Below are 14,219 nucleotides of genomic sequence, written 5' to 3'. Positions count from 1 at the left end.
CACTGTGGGAAGCCAGGATACTGGGCTGGATGGACCTTTGGCCTGACCCAATATGGCCATTCTTGTGTGTCCCTGCTGGCTGTGTGTGTGTGTGTGTGTGATTGTGTGTGGGTCCCTGCCAGCTGTGTAATTGTGTGTATGTGTGTCGGGTGCATTCCTCACACACAGCCCCACAGTGAATGGATCAGTGTGGGGGAGGGATAAACAAACAGCACTGGCCCCATAACAGAGCCCTGGGGCAGTGGGGCAGGGGAGACACCCCCTGCTGCCCCCAGCCCAGCACTGGAGCGAAAGGGTTACCTGCTGCCCGAGCTCTGTGGGTTTCCTGATTTCTTCACAACCTCCTTCCTCTTCCCCTCCGCGCCTGGGAGCAAGGCCCCTCCCCAGAGACAGATATCCCCAGAGGCCCCTCTCACCGGATCACCCCCACCTCAGCTCCACCATGCACCCCCAGCTCCTGCCCCTGGCCCTCGCCCTCCTGGCAGCAGTGCCCCCAGGGGCTCAGGCAGGTAAGGAGCAAACGGGGCCGTGGTGGGGCCGGGGCTGGGCTCGGCCTGGAGGCCTGCAGCGAATGGGGCGGGAGGCTCAGGGCTTGTCCCAGTGCCTAGGGGTCCCTGTATAACGAGCCGCCCTGCCCCAGAGGTGGCTGCATCTCAGCCCCAGGAAAGGGATCCCTGTATAACCAGCTGCCCCACCCCAGAGGTGGCTGCATCTCAGCCCTGCGGGAGGTTTCTCAGGGTCCCCCAGACTTGCCAGTGCTAATTCCCTGACACCGCCGGCTGGTCGGCCACCTCCCCGGCGCACGGCCAGTCCTGGCCTGGCTTGCAGAGGGGTTGGGGGGGGAAGAGCGCAAGGCGACCTCCCACCTGGGTCACTGGCTCCCCAAACATCCCCGGCTCACTGCCCCCAAGGGCCCAGCGAACCCCGAGTTCCTTTGGTTCGGCTCCGCAGCCCATCGCGGCCCCCCCCAGGCCCACATCTGCCTCTGACCCCCAAGAGTGACCCGTCTCGGAGCGGTTACACCGGGGTGGGCTCAACCCCGGGTGTGAAGCGGGGCCTCAGACTCCAGGTCTGGCCGGAGCTAGCCAGCCAAGGGCTGGGGCGTCCACACTCATCTGTAACCCTGACCCTGGCTCTGGTACATGGGCCTCAGCCCAGCCGCCCGGGTCCCCGGTGCGGTCCCCGGGGAGAGTGGGGGCGGGGAAAGGCGACTGTAAGTCTCCCCTGCCTCACGAGTCCACGGAACTGCGTCCACACTGCAAAGCAACAGGCCCCAGATCCCGGCTTGACTCTGGTTTGGCCCCTCCGCCCCCCGGCACTGAGCTGGCTTTGCCCTCCAGGGGCTGACCAGGAGTCTGGAGCCAGGCGGGCAAAGCTCGTCCGTCGTCGCGGCCTGGGACCCAGCCCCCGTTCGGCGCTCAGACGCAGGGCCGCAGCCGGGAGCCGTTATGAGAGGCCTCACCCAACCCGCTGTGGAGAAATACTGCCAGGGCCAGGGGCTGCGTGCGGGGGCTTTGTCAGGGGTTACCGGTGCCGAACAGCGACCCCTTTGCTCGTTAGCAAGGAGGGGTTCTCTACGGTCACGGGGGATCCCTGTATACGGGCCCCACCCCAGAGGTGGCTGCATCTCAGCGCCGGGTAAGGGGACCCTGGCTCTCCAGTCGGGCAGGACCCATCCGCTCTGGTGTTTGCAGGTCCAGTGGTGACGGCAGAAGCCGGCTCGACTGTGAAACTTCCCTGCAACCTGACGGGGCCGAGCCTGAGCTGGCGGTGGATCCCGCGCTACCCGGTCTGCGCTGGTGTCAGCAGTGGGATACAGACGATCTACACAGCGATGGCGGGTGGGGCAGGGAACAGCCTGCTGGAGAGATTTATGAAGTGGCTGCATCTCCTAACGGATCAGGGAACCCAAACCTCCGTTTTCGAACTTCAAACCCTCCACATGAACGACTCGGGGGTCTTCTTCTGTGCCAGCCCCAGGCAGAACGCCACGCCGATCTCCGTGACCATCACGCCCGGTAACAGCTCTACTGGGGCTGGGAGCCAGGACTCTTGGGTTCTCTTCTGGCTCTAGCAGGGGAGTGGGGTCTAGTGGTTAGAGCAGGGGGGGGGCTGGGAGCCAGGACGCCTGGGTTCTCTCCCCAGCTGTGGGGAGTGGTTTAGGATTTTGATGGGTTCTAGCCCAGCCGGGTGGGGGGGGGGGAAGCCGCCAGCAGGGGGTGCCCTTTCAGTGGCTCCATCACGTTTGGCTCTGCCCCCACAGGCTGCCCGGCCGGGGCGTCCATCGCCGCGGTCCCCAAGGAGCCGGTCGGGGAGGGAGCGTCTGTGTCCCTCTCCTGTACCCCCTGTGGGGCGCAGGGACCCACGTCACCCCCAGCAGGGGGCCCCACGTGGCTACTTAATGGGAAGCCGCCACCAGACTCCACAGCCCTTCGGATCCTGAGGTCCAAGGTGACGATAGAGGGTTTCTCCAGCTCGTTGGAAGGTCTGTGGAGCTGCCGCCTGCCTGGGGATCCCCCCCGGTCTGGGGACTACTGCCTGGAGCGTGACCCGGGGGGGCACGGGACCCAGGAGAGCCCCCCACCCGGCCCCATCCCCACCAGTCCAGGTGTGTGGATCTCCCCCTGCCCTGCGCCCCCCTCGCTTCTCCGCCCGAGTCCAGCTCAGCTGGGGCTGCAGGCGACCGGCCGAGAGGGGTGGAAAAGGGGCACTGAAGGGCACTGGACGCAGGTGTTCTCTGCGGCTGTTCCCCAGCTCCCACCAAGAGGTGCCGCATCTCAGCGCCAGACGAGGGATCCCTGTATAACCAGCTCCCGCGCCCCACCCCAGAGACAGCCGCCTCTCAGCGCCGGACGAGGGATCCCTGTATAACCAGCCCCCGCCCCCCACCCCAGAGACAGCCGCCTCTCAGGGCCGGACGAGAGATCCCTGTATAACCAGCCCCCGCGCCCCACCCCAGAGGCAGACGCATCTCAGCGCCGGGCGAGGGATCCCTTTATGAACAGCCCCCGTGCCCCACCCCAGAGGTGCTGCATCACAGCGCCGGATGAGGGATCCCTCTATGAACAGCCCCCGCGCCCCACCCCAGAGGCAGTCGCATCTCAGCGCCGGGTGAGTGATCCTAGCCCCCATTTTTCCCCCCAGACACCGGCACCCCAGGCGCCCTCCTGCCTCTGGTCGGGGGCTGCGCGGGGGCTGCTCTGGCCCTGGTCCTCGTGGGCGCCGTTGCTGTAATTTGCTGCAGGAGGCGCCGGCTGAGGGATGCCAGGTACGGGGGGGAGCAGTGGGGTGTGGGGCGGTGTTAGGGGGCAGGGATGTAGGCAGAGTCAGTCCATAGGGGGCGGCGGTGGAATGGGGCGGCTATAGGGGGACATTCCATGGGGGGGTGGGAACAGGATGGGGAGGGAATTGGGGGGGTGGGAACAGGATGGGGAGGGAATTGGGGGGGTCCCATAAGAGCTAATGAGGCTACAGGGGTAAATATTTCTATAAACGTCACAATAGGGAATAGGTATATGGGCTATAGAAGGGATTTATTCTATGGGGCAGGTACAAGGTACATATAGGTGAGAGCCTATAGGGTCAGTGGGGATATAAGGGAGGTCTTCTATAGGGTTGGTGGAGCTATAAAGGCAATAGTCTATGGGGCCAGTGGGGAGATATTCTATAGGGGAGGGGTATAGGCGGAGGCACAGACAGACAGGTGGTATAGACTGGTTGTGCTATAGGGCCAGTCCTATAGGGATGATGGGCTAAGGGGCAGAGGGAGGATTAGTCTATAGGAGCTGTGCCCTGAAATGTGCCCGAGGCAGTGGGTCCAGCCTGGAGTCTATAGGGCAGGGTATTGTATGAGGGGAGTACAGGATGGGGTGAGGCCGGCCGGCCGCTATAGGGGGTTATTCCATAGGGGCCGGGCCTAGCCCAGGGGTTTCTCTGCCATGGGAAATGGTCTAATTGTCCCTGTGTATCCCCAGCGCGACCCTCCCGGCGACGAAGATGGACGGAAAGTGGGAGCAATGGGGTGAGCTCTGGGGCCAGGGGCTGGGGCCGGGGCAGGGGGGCCGGGCTGGGGGGCCACACGGCTGGCATCTGTAACCCGTCGCTGTCTCTCCCCCTTCCCAGCTGAGCAGCCCGGCCCCATGGAGGCTGGCGGAGCCGAGCAGAAGCCCCCGTTGGCTGACCCCCTGCCTGCTGGCGAGGTAACGCCCCTGGCACTCGGGGCGGGGGCAGCAGGGGGCACTGGGCTGTGGGGCTGGGGGCGGGAGCAGCAGGGGGGGCTGGGCTGCAGGGGGCAGGGCCGGGGGCAGCAGGGGGCGCTGGGCTGTGGGGACGGGGCGGGGGGCAGCAGGGGGCACTGGGCTGTGGGGGGCGGGGCAGCAGGGGGCGTTGGGCTGAGGGGACCGGGGCGGGGGGCAGCAGGGGGTGCTGGGCCATGGGGGGTGGGGCAGGGGCAGCAGGGGGCACTGGGCCGTAGGGAGCGGGACGGGGGCAGCAGGGGGCACTGGGCTGTGGGGAGCGGGACGGGGCAGCAGGGGGCACTGGGCCGTAGGGAGCGGGACGGGGCAGCAGGGGGCACTGGGCTGTGGGCAGCAAGGGGGGCTGGGCTGCAGGGGGCGGGGCTGGAGGCAGCGGGGGAGTAGCAGGGGGTGCTGGGCCGTGGGGGGCGGGGGGCAGCAGCGGGGGGCAGGGCCGGGGGCAGTGCTGGGTTTACAACAGCTCCAAGGGCGCCATGGAGCCGGGCCCATGCTCAGAAGGGGCCCTGGGCTGCTCCGCTTGCCCTGTTCCCCAAGACCCGTCTGGCTCCCCCCGCCCACCATTTACTCCCCTCGGCCCCACCCCCTGCTCCTCTCGGTCCCCTGGCCGGACCCCAGTGCACCTCCGGCTCCGGGCCGTCTCTGCTTCCCACCACCTGTGGGCCCCCCCTGTCCCCCTGGAGCTGAGCCGCCTGGGAGTGGGGCAGCAGCCTGGCCGGTCTCAGCCGGGGGCGGGGGGAGGAAGGGGACAGTGCGGGGAGCTTGGCTGGGCATCTTGAGGGACTCCGTCCGGGGCAGGCCCTGGCCTGGCTGAGCTCAGCACTGCCGAGGGGCTGGAGCGATTCCCGGCCCCGGGACCAGCCCTGGCTGCGCTCCCGGCTCAGCCCGGCAGACACAGTCACCTCCCAGCAGGGCTTAGGGGAAGGGGTTTCCTGCGGGGGGGAGGGTCCTGGGCTGTGAGGGGGCGGGGAAGATCTCTGTGTGTTGGGCGCTAGGGAGTGGGGGTTCTGTGGGGGGTGCTGGGCAGTTGTGGGGCTGTGGGCAGGGGGGTGTTGTGCAGGGCGCTGGGCATTTGTGTGGAGGGGACTGGGGGGGCTCTGGCCATAGGAAGTTGGGGGGTGTTGGGGTGGGGGGGCTGTGTGGTGTGGCATGGTGCCCCCCCCGAGGGGAAGGGTCACGCTGGCAGCACAGGGTTGGGCACGGGTTTGTAACCAGCGCCCTCGCATTGGGCAGAGCGGGGCTGCCCCTTCCATGCCCCATTGCCCCTCACTCCGGGGACTGACCTCCCTGTGCCAGGCTCCACTGCCTGCCTGGGGGCCCGGAAATATGTTTGGCGCCAGGCCCACGAAAGGTTAATCCAGCCCTGGCTGTGAGGAGCGGGACGGGGGCAGCAGGGGATGCTGGGCTGTGGGGATGCGGGCAGCAGGGGGCGCCGGGCTGCGGGGAGCAGGACGGGGGCAGCAGGGGGCGCTGGGCTGTGGGGAGCAGGACGGGGGCAGCAGGGGGCGCTGGGCTGTGGGGAGTGGGCAGGGGGCAGAAGGGGACTCTCCCCTGGCAGTGCCCCCAGGCGGTAATGCCACCCTAACGCCCACTCTGTCCTGCCCCGATCTCTGCAGGGCCCGGAGGGGATCCAATACTCCACCCTGCACTTCCAGGCACCCCGTGGGGCCGGGGTCAGGGCAGAAACTGGCCCGGCCACCATCTACTCTGAACTGGCCACCGGCCACGGCTGACGGGGCTGGCAAGCGCAGGTGCCTCTGGGGCAGGGCCAGGCCCCACGTTGGGGAAAGACGCCTCCTTCCCTCGGAGAATCCCTGTGACACCCGTCTGTCTCTGCAGTTAATTCTCTGGTCATGGAGGGGGGCGGAGAACTGTGTTGACAATATTGTAGGTCCTATATTATGTACTGTAAACAAGCCCAGGCCAAGTGGGGCACGGCCAGCTATGAAGTTTCCTGCTACTTCAAATGTCAACTGAAAGGGGGCGGGTCCACCGCCTCCATTCCTGCCCCCTAGATATATGTCATAGGTCCTACATTATGTATCGTAAACAAAGCAAGGTGTCAATAAAGTGGGTGTTGGGCAGGAAGGAAATACTCTGTGGCTTGAAGCAACAGAAGGAGAGGGGCGGGAGGGTATATTGCAGAGGAAACTGTTGCTGATGGGAATCAGTCACAATCCACAAACAATATTGTAGGTCCTACATTATGTATTATGTAAATCAAAACATAAGCAAAATTTGTCTGAGTTGTGAATACTTTCCCCTGATAACAGAAGATGGGGGGATTGGGGGTTGGACTAGATGACCTCCTGAGGTCCCTTCCAACCCTGATATTCTATGATTCTATGATTTCCAGAACGGTGCTGGTTACCTTCCATTATACTCCACTGAGGCTAACATTGTAGGTCTTATATGATGTATTGTAAACAAAATAAACGGTAAACAAACAGAATCCTTTTTTTTGCTGGTCCAAGTGGTGGAATACAATGGCAGGTGAATGGGGAGCCTGCTCATGGCAACCAGTCCGCCCCCCGTTCCTGACTGCTGAGAATAATATTGTAGGTCCTACCCTGTGTATTGTATAGAAACCAAAGTGTAAACATAATGGCCCTGAATGGATATTTTCTGCTTCTCCAGAGGGCAGTAGGTGGGGGCTCTTCCATTACTACCGCCAAGAGCAATATTGTAGGTCCTACATTTTGTATCATAAACAAATCAAAGCATCAAACCAAGTAGCTTTTTTGGATGGATTTTGTCACCAAATAGCAGGAGGGGGGATAGGGTTGGTTCCAGTGGGGACAAGGCACATGGGAACTGGTCCCTCTCTCATACTGCCTCCTGAGACAAATAGGGTAGGTCCTACATTAAGTATCGTAAAGAAACCAAAGTATAAACAAAGACAGGCAGAGGTTGTGCAAAACACTTTAAGACTTCTCCAAAGGGGAGGAGAAAGGGGAGGGATTTTCTTAAATCCTGCCCTGTCAGAACCTTAGTATAGGGCCTACGTTATGTCTTGTAAACAAACCACGGGGTAAACAAAGATGGGTGGTGCACTAAGGTTCACCTTCCCCCAGCAACAACAGGGGCAGGGGCTGTTTTCAGCGTGGCCCCTGCTCACGGGAACCCGTCATTCTCTACTCCTGCCAGTGGGGAACAATAATGTAGGTCCTACATTATGTGTAGTTGTGACGGTGCTGCCCGTGGGAGCCAGCTGAGGTCACTCAATCAGGGTGAACTGCAAACAGACCGGGGCAGACAAACCCCAAACGCTGGTGGATCTTCCAATACTTAGATTTACCAACCAAACCAGAACAGCTTCTATAGAACCTCCCTGGTTACTCAGACGTCCAAACAACGCAGTTCCCTTAAAGTGCCCGGCCTCAGACCTCCGTCCAGACACACACGTCAGATATGATGATGATTACTGAAAATCTTCTCTCATCATATAAAAGAAAAGGTTCTTCCAACCCCCAAAGGGTCAGCCACACACCCAGGTTCAATTATAACTTAGATCTTACCCAAAATACACGTTATAGTCAATTCTTATTAACTAAGCTAAAATTTATTACAAAAGAAAAGCGAGAGAGTGTTGGTTAAAAGATCAATATACAGACAGACTTGAATTCAATTCTTGAGGTTCAGCCACAGCAGAGATGAGCTTGTAGTGGCCAAAAGTCCTTTTAGAAATAGTCCCGAGGTTATAGTCCAATGTCCATATTCAGGGTGGCTCCAGTCAGTGTCTGGGGATCTCAATCCTTGTGGCTTAAGGTTTCCCCCTCTTGAAACCCAAAGCAGATCTGAGATGAAGCAGGATCGTGTCCCAGGGTTTTTATACATTTCCAGCAGCCGCTTGGCCTGAGAAAACAATAGGCTTAATTCTCCTTCTCCCAAACATCCTGGCAATTAGCACAGGGTAATTTACCCATTAAACAGTTCAGATCCAGGTTACCACAACCTTCAAACAGACATAGAGACAATAATACTATTTCACTCCAGTGTCTTCATAAATGTTAATATTTCTTTTTTGGTCTTTGAATTAAAGCTCTAGCAATAGACAAGACTTGTTTGCTGACATCCCAAGACCTGAGCAAACATCTCCCCTTGAGATCTCTAACAATGCCGGCTGCATTTCAAAGCTCTGTTCGTTTACAGATCTTCCTAACCAGTCTCTAAAGTTCGGCCCTGGGTGAGGTCAGACTGGGAGGTAATTAACTCGTTCTGGCCCTGTCACCTTCCAATGAGATATTATACCACACTCAGAACGTCACACCCCCAACGCACAATTGGTGCAGGAAGGGGTGGCACAAACATCGCTAAGTGCGTCCCAAGGACTCCCCATCTGGGACAACGCATCAGCTACAATATTCTCCTCCCCCGTTATGTGGATTGTGTCCATTTCATACCAGCAGCCTGGAGTTGGTCCCCTTGGCCTTGTGCAGCGGGGCCATGATCGCTCACCACGGTGAATTTCTTGTTGTACAAATAGGGTTTAAGCTGCTTGACAGCCCGGACAATGGCACAACGTTCCTTCTCAATGGGAGCGTTACGGGAGCCAAGGACAGGGAAGGAGGATACGGCCGTCAAGTGAGTTACACGGCAGAGAAATGGTGGCACTAGGGGGCGCTGGGCTGCAGGGAGCGGGACGGGGGCAGCAGGGAGCGCTGTGCCCAGGAAGTCAGGGTTGGCTCTGTGCCCTAGGGAGCAGGGCAGGGGGATCCCACCATGGGGCGCTGGCGTTAAAGGGGCGAGTACCTGCTGGCCGCCCGGGCCCGGGTTTTCCAGTGCACGTAGCCGACGGCCCCGAGGGTGACACTGAAGAAGAGGAAGGCGAGGCCACAGCGCACAGCCAGCACCGTCATCCCGGAGCCTGCGACCGGAGACAGTAGCTTGGAGCGGCCACAAACCCGGAGCTGAGATGCAGTCACCTCTGGGGTGGGACACGGGGCTGTTTATACAGGGACCACTCGCCGGGCGCTGAGATGCAGCCACCTCTGGGGCGGGACACGGGGCTGATTATACAGGGACCACTCGCCCGGCGCTGAGATGCAGCCACCTCTGGGGTGGGACACGGGGCTGCCAGCACAGGAACCCCTTGGTACGTTTTCCCCCACAGGTATGCTGTGGACTCCAGCGCCCAGGTCTAAGCCAAACTCAGGGTTCCCAGCCGACCTCCCCCCATCGCATCCAGGCTCCCCCTTCGCTCCCCACCCCAACCCTGGGGTGTCGCTGTTCTGTGCGGCTGGTACCCAGCTGCCCCGCCCCAGAGGTGGCTGCATTGACTGTGACAGGGATACGGGGGCTGAATATGCACCTGGACTGGTGGGGGTGGGGCTGGTGCTCTGCTGGGTCCCGTGCGCCCCCGGCTCGCGCTCCAGGCAGTAGCTCCCAGACTGGAGGGGATCCCCAGGCAGGTGGCAGCTCCACAGACCTTCCAACGAGCTGGAGAAACCCTCTATCGTCACGTTGGACCTCAGGATCCGAGGGGCTGTGGAGTTTGGTAGCGTTTCCCCATTGAGCTGCCACGTGGGGCCTCCTGCTGGGGGTGATGTGGGTCCCTGCTCCCCACAGTGGGTACAGGAGAGGGACACAGACGCTCCCTCCACGACCGGCTCCTTGGGGACCGTGGCGATGGACACCCTGGCCGGGCAGCCTGTGGGGGCAGAGCCAAACGTGATGGATCCAGTTAACGACCCGCCCCCTGCTGGCTGCTTGCTGCTCCCCTCCTTCCAGAGCTAGGAGAGAACCCAGGTGTCCTGGCTCCCAGATCCCTGCTCTAACCACTAGCCCCCACTCCCCTCCCAGAGCTGGGGAGAGAACCCAGGTGTTCTGGCTCCCAGCCCCCCGGCAGTGCTGTTACTGGGCGTGATGGTCATGGAGATCGGCGGGGCGTTCTGGCTGGGGCTGACACAGAAGAAGACCCCCGAGTCGTTCATGTGGAGGGGTTGCAGTTGGAGGACGGAGGTTTGGGTTCTCCGACTGGTTAGGAGATGCAGCCGCTTCTTAAACCTCCCCTCCGGAGTGTCGTGTGCCCCAGCCGCCGTCACTGTTTAAATTGTCTTTATCCCACCGCTCACACCAGCGCAGACTGTGTAGCGCGGGACCCACCGCCAGCTCAGCCTCGGCCCCGTCAGGTTGCAGGACAGACTCACAGTCGAGCCGGCTTCTTTCGTCACCTCTGGGCCTGCAAACTCCAGAGCCAAGTGGTTCCTGCCTACAAGGGGACAAGAGTGACGGGGACCCCTCGCCTGGCACGGAGATGCAGCCACCTCTGGGGTGGGTAACAGCGGAACACAAGTTTGGGACAGGAAGTGAAGGGGAAGGGTGCATCCAGCTGAAGCCGCAAGGGGAGATTTTTAGGGTGACAGGAATGGGCTCACCGGCTCTGGGATTTTCCTGGGTTCCTTATTGAGCGCACTGGGGCCAGGGGAGAGTGCCCCCCGCTGAGCCCCCCGCTGCCCCGGCCGAGCCCCCACCCACCGAGTGCGAGTTCCCAGCCCCACGGCACGGTCGGCTCCTTACCTTGTTGAGCCTCCGGGGGCACCGCTGTGAGGAGGGCGAGGGCCAGAGGCAGGAGAGGGGGGCGCATGGTGGAGCCGGGGAGGGGTGGGATCCCTGGGGCAGGGAGAGGGGTCTCCGGGCACAGGGTGCGTCTGCCTCTGGGCAGGGGCGTTGTTCACAGGGCTACAGCGAAGAGGAAGCTGCTGCCAGCAAAGCACAGGATATCACACGGCCTCTTGTTCAGTAGCCGCCCTCTGCTGCGAATAGAACCCAGGAGTCCTGGCTCCCATCCCCCCTGCTTGAGCCCCTGGGCCCCACGTCCGTCTCCGAGCTGGGGTTAGAACCCGGGTGTCCTGGCTCCCAACACCCGATTAGCTCCTGGCTTTACCCACTTGCTCAGTTTTCCCCACCTAGTGGTTTGTCCTGGTGCTACAGGATAATTGTTAACAGGCAGGGTGCAAAGCTGGGGGTCGCAGGTTCAAATCCTGCCCACGGAGGTGGGTGCGCTCGGCCTGAACTCTCCTCATGGTCAGATGTCCCTCAGCTGGAGTGGAGATGTAGCCGCCTCTGGGGCGGGGCGAGGGGGGCTGGTTATACAGGGATCCCTTGGCCAGTGCAGTTCACTCTGGGGCGGGGCAGCTCTGCACAGACGTTTGGGGCAGGAACTGAAGGGGAGCTGAGTCTGCCTGAACCCCACCCCCCGGGGCCAGGCCCAAAGGGTGGGGTCTTGAGGACAAAGGAGACACACCACAGACACGAGGGGTTCAAAGGCAGATTTTAATGCCACAATCTGTTAACCTGCGGAACTCCCCACCACAGGATTTTAACAGAGATTTCCAGCATCTTCCAGCTGAATTTCCCATCACCTGGGAGCCAGGGGTGTGAATGCAACTCATGAAGGGGGTGGAGAGGAGAGGGGAGCGGAGCCAGGGCGGGTGGGGGGTCAGACAATAGTGGCATAGACCGTGGCACCGTGTGGGGGAGGAGCTGGGGCTCGAGCCACCAGTGGGTGCTGGACTTCAGCATAAAGCAGGGTGCCTGGGACCTGGGGAGAGAAGGGGTAAGAAGTTACAGAGATTTCCCCCTGCGACCTTCTGCCCCCCAGCTCTGCTGGTGCCCCTCACTCCCGCCCCACAGCCACTGCTTGCCCCGCCCTGCCCCCCCAGCTCTGCTGGTGCCCCTCACTCCCAACCCACAGCCCCTGCCAGCCCAGCCATGCCTCCCGCTGCCCAGCTCTGCCGGTGCCCCTCACTCCTGACCCACAGCCCCTGCCAGCCCAGCCCTGCCCCCGCTCACTTTTCTTTCCCGACTCTGGGGCACAAGGCGTCTTTCGGTCGATTTGGCTCCAAGCCATGGCTCTTCCAAGGGGCATAAACGGTGCCCCGGGGCTCCTTGGCACAGGATGGAGAGAAGGAGAAAATCAAGAGGGAAGAAGGATGGGATAGTGCGGGGGGGGGGGGGGAAATCTAACCAAGGAGCCGGTTGACCTCTGGAACTACCCACCACTGGATTCTTACAGACTGAACATGGCTGGGAAGGTTATGGACCCGGCTACTCAGGAAGGAGATCTTTGATCCGCTCTGCATTCAGCTGGGGAGGCGGGATACCGGGATAGCTGGGCCCAGGGCTCGGACCTATGGTGGGAGCGGTGGGATACCTGGGTCCATGTCTCTGACCTATGGTGGGAGCAGTGGGATACGGGGGTAACGGGCCTGCGGCTGGGGGTTGTTTTTATTTCTCTCTCTCACCTGTTTTGTTCTCTTTTCTGTTTTGATTCCGTCGGTTCCTGAAGGAAGAAAATGGGAAAGATACACGATGAAAACACGTTTCTCCCCACTCCCATCCCCGGACTCCTGGGTCCCTTCTCCCACCCTGTGGGGCTACCACTCCCCAGGCTCCTGGGTCTCTCCCTCTTCCACTCCACCCTGGGCTGGGGCTCTGCTCCCTGGACTCCTGGGTCCCCCTCTCTCTCTTCCCTCTCCATCCCCTGCTGGGGGTGCCGCTCCCCGGACTCCGGGTCCCCAACTCACCTGCCCCATATCCGTCTCCACCTCCAGAGATGCCAAGCGCCCAGCCCTGCGCCGATCAGACCCAGAACCGCCGCCACAACCCAGATCCCCCACTCAGAGCTGGGGCCTGGAACAGAGGTAGGGTCAGGGCCAGCAGAGGACACCGTGGGGCAGGTGTGGGGGGGTGCAGGACATGCAGCACTATCTTACCTGCTCCCCCTGCCCCGAGGGGGGGCTCCAGGCAGAACTCAAAGCCCCGAGAGGAGGTGCCAATGAGGTGACATTCCCAGCGCCCCCAGGCCCCGCGCCGGGACGGGTCCAGCCTCACGGTAGCCCCCAGCTGGCTCTTGGTAGCCCAGCCTGGGTTGCCCAGGGGCTGGGAGTTGAGGAACCAGCGGAAGGAGGCCGAGCCAGCCAGCAGGGGGCAGCGCTGGCAGCGGAGGGTCAGGGCTGAGGGGGACGTCCGGTTGGAGGAGACGGTGAGGTTGTTCCGACAGCCTGGGGGGGCAGATGGGGGGTCAGCAGGGGACGCTGTGGGGAGCAGGGTGGGGCCCTGGCTGGGGAGCGCCTGGTGACCCCAGTGCTGGCAGGGGGGTCTGGCCTCACCTCCTGTCACCTCCAGCTGGATGGGGGGTTCGGCCCCAGACTCCCCGTGGCACGTGAAGGTCCCCGAGTCGCTCATGACCAGGTCCCGGAGCAGCAGGGCCCCCAGGCTGGAGGGGTGGGGATCCAGGCGCCCCCTGAACTGGTCCAGGGGGGGCTCCGGCCCAGGGGGCAGACGGGCGATTTCGAGCTGGTCTCCGGGGTCACCGGCACATTTGGGGTATCGGGGGGACCAGACCCAGCGCAGCCGGGGACCCCGGGCCCCACAGGGCAGCAGGATCTGACCCCTGGCCCCCCGCACCTCCAGCCATGGGGGGGAACCTGGGAGGGGGAGAGTGTTAGCTGTGCCCCTCACTCCCGACCCGTAGCCCCTGGTAGCCCAGCCCTGCCCCGCCCCCAGCTCTGCCAGTGCCCCTCACTCCTGACCCGCAGCCTCACTAGTCCCCCCCTGCCCCCAGCTCTGCCGGTGCCCCTCACTCCCGACCCGCAGCCCCTGCCAGCCCAGCCCCACCCCCCCGAGCTCTGCCAGTGCCCCTCACCCCACAGCGGGCCGGGCGCCAGCAGGGCCAGCAGGACCCAGACGGCCGAGCCCATCGGTTCAAGGCGTCTCCCCGCCAGGGTCCGCGTCTCACTCCAGGGTAGGAACCGATGGGGGGACGGATGGGGGGAGCCGTCATTGTTGGCACCTCCGGGGCTGAGTCACGGGCCAGGGCCCTTATCATGCCAGCCCAGACTTCCCCCGGCCCCAGTCTGCCGGGAGCTGAGCCAGCTGCTGCCAGCTCCCTTCGCCACACAGCGTTCACTCTGAAACCTAACGACGGCCGCTCCACTGCTGTTTGTGCCTGCGAACTCCACC

The 14,219-nt window shown here is 62.5% G+C and overlaps 2 protein-coding genes across 5 annotated transcripts; one reads left to right on the top strand and one right to left on the bottom strand.

Annotated features, from left to right (window-relative positions):
- Positions 1-365: 365 nt before the first annotated feature.
- Positions 366-6,843, top strand: LOC122173087 (uncharacterized protein Rv2082-like). The gene is made up of 7 exons (XM_042846852.2): positions 366-509; positions 1,695-2,018; positions 2,264-2,608; positions 3,145-3,268; positions 3,975-4,021; positions 4,123-4,199; positions 5,870-6,843. The coding sequence occupies exons 1-7, from the start codon at positions 443-445 to the stop codon at positions 5,984-5,986; spliced, it is 1,101 nt and encodes a 366-aa protein (XP_042702786.2). The 5' UTR covers positions 366-442; the 3' UTR covers positions 5,987-6,843.
- Positions 6,844-11,509: 4,666 nt separating this feature from the next.
- LOC112061172 (carcinoembryonic antigen-related cell adhesion molecule 1-like) lies at positions 11,510-14,035 on the bottom strand. Of its 4 annotated transcripts, XM_065563104.1 has the most exons (7): positions 13,903-14,035; positions 13,367-13,684; positions 12,971-13,258; positions 12,782-12,887; positions 12,500-12,537; positions 12,048-12,142; positions 11,510-11,796 (listed from the first exon to the last, which is right to left on the bottom strand). In XM_065563104.1, the coding sequence occupies exons 1-7, from the start codon at positions 13,955-13,957 to the stop codon at positions 11,695-11,697; spliced, it is 1,002 nt and encodes a 333-aa protein (XP_065419176.1). In that variant the 5' UTR covers positions 13,958-14,035; the 3' UTR covers positions 11,510-11,694. The 4 variants fall into 4 exon arrangements, with proteins under 4 accessions (XP_065419176.1, XP_065419177.1, XP_065419175.1 ...); XM_065563105.1 differs by lacking the exon at positions 12,048-12,142; XM_065563103.1 differs by lacking the exon at positions 12,782-12,887.
- Between the last annotated feature and the right edge of the window lie 184 nt (positions 14,036-14,219).

This window comes from Chrysemys picta, chromosome 12 (genome assembly GCF_011386835.1).
Source record: "Chrysemys picta bellii isolate R12L10 chromosome 12, ASM1138683v2, whole genome shotgun sequence".
NCBI lineage: Eukaryota > Metazoa > Chordata > Testudines > Emydidae > Chrysemys > Chrysemys picta.
The sequence above is the reverse complement of the archived record's forward strand: the minus strand, read 5'-3'. Positions and strand labels throughout refer to the sequence as shown.

Coding starts and splice junctions, on each gene's coding strand:
- LOC122173087 (XM_042846852.2), top strand. CDS start 443: ATGCACCCCCAGCTCCTGCCCCTGGCCCTCGCCCTCCTGGCAGCAGTG. Junction 510..1,694: donor GCCCCCAGGGGCTCAGGCAG/GTAAGGAGCAAA, acceptor TGGTGTTTGCAG/GTCCAGTGGTGACGGCAGAA. Junction 3,269..3,974: donor CGCCGGCTGAGGGATGCCAG/GTACGGGGGGGA, acceptor GTGTATCCCCAG/CGCGACCCTCCCGGCGACGA.
- LOC112061172 (XM_065563103.1), bottom strand. CDS start 13,957: ATGGGCTCGGCCGTCTGGGTCCTGCTGGCCCTGCTGGCGCCCGGCCCG. Junction 13,259..13,366: donor CCAGCTGGAGGTGACAGGAG/GTGAGGCCAGAC, acceptor CTGCCCCCCCAG/GCTGTCGGAACAACCTCACC. Junction 12,538..12,970: donor CCTCGGGGCAGGGGGAGCAG/GTAAGATAGTGC, acceptor TTCTTCCTTCAG/GAACCGACGGAATCAAAACA.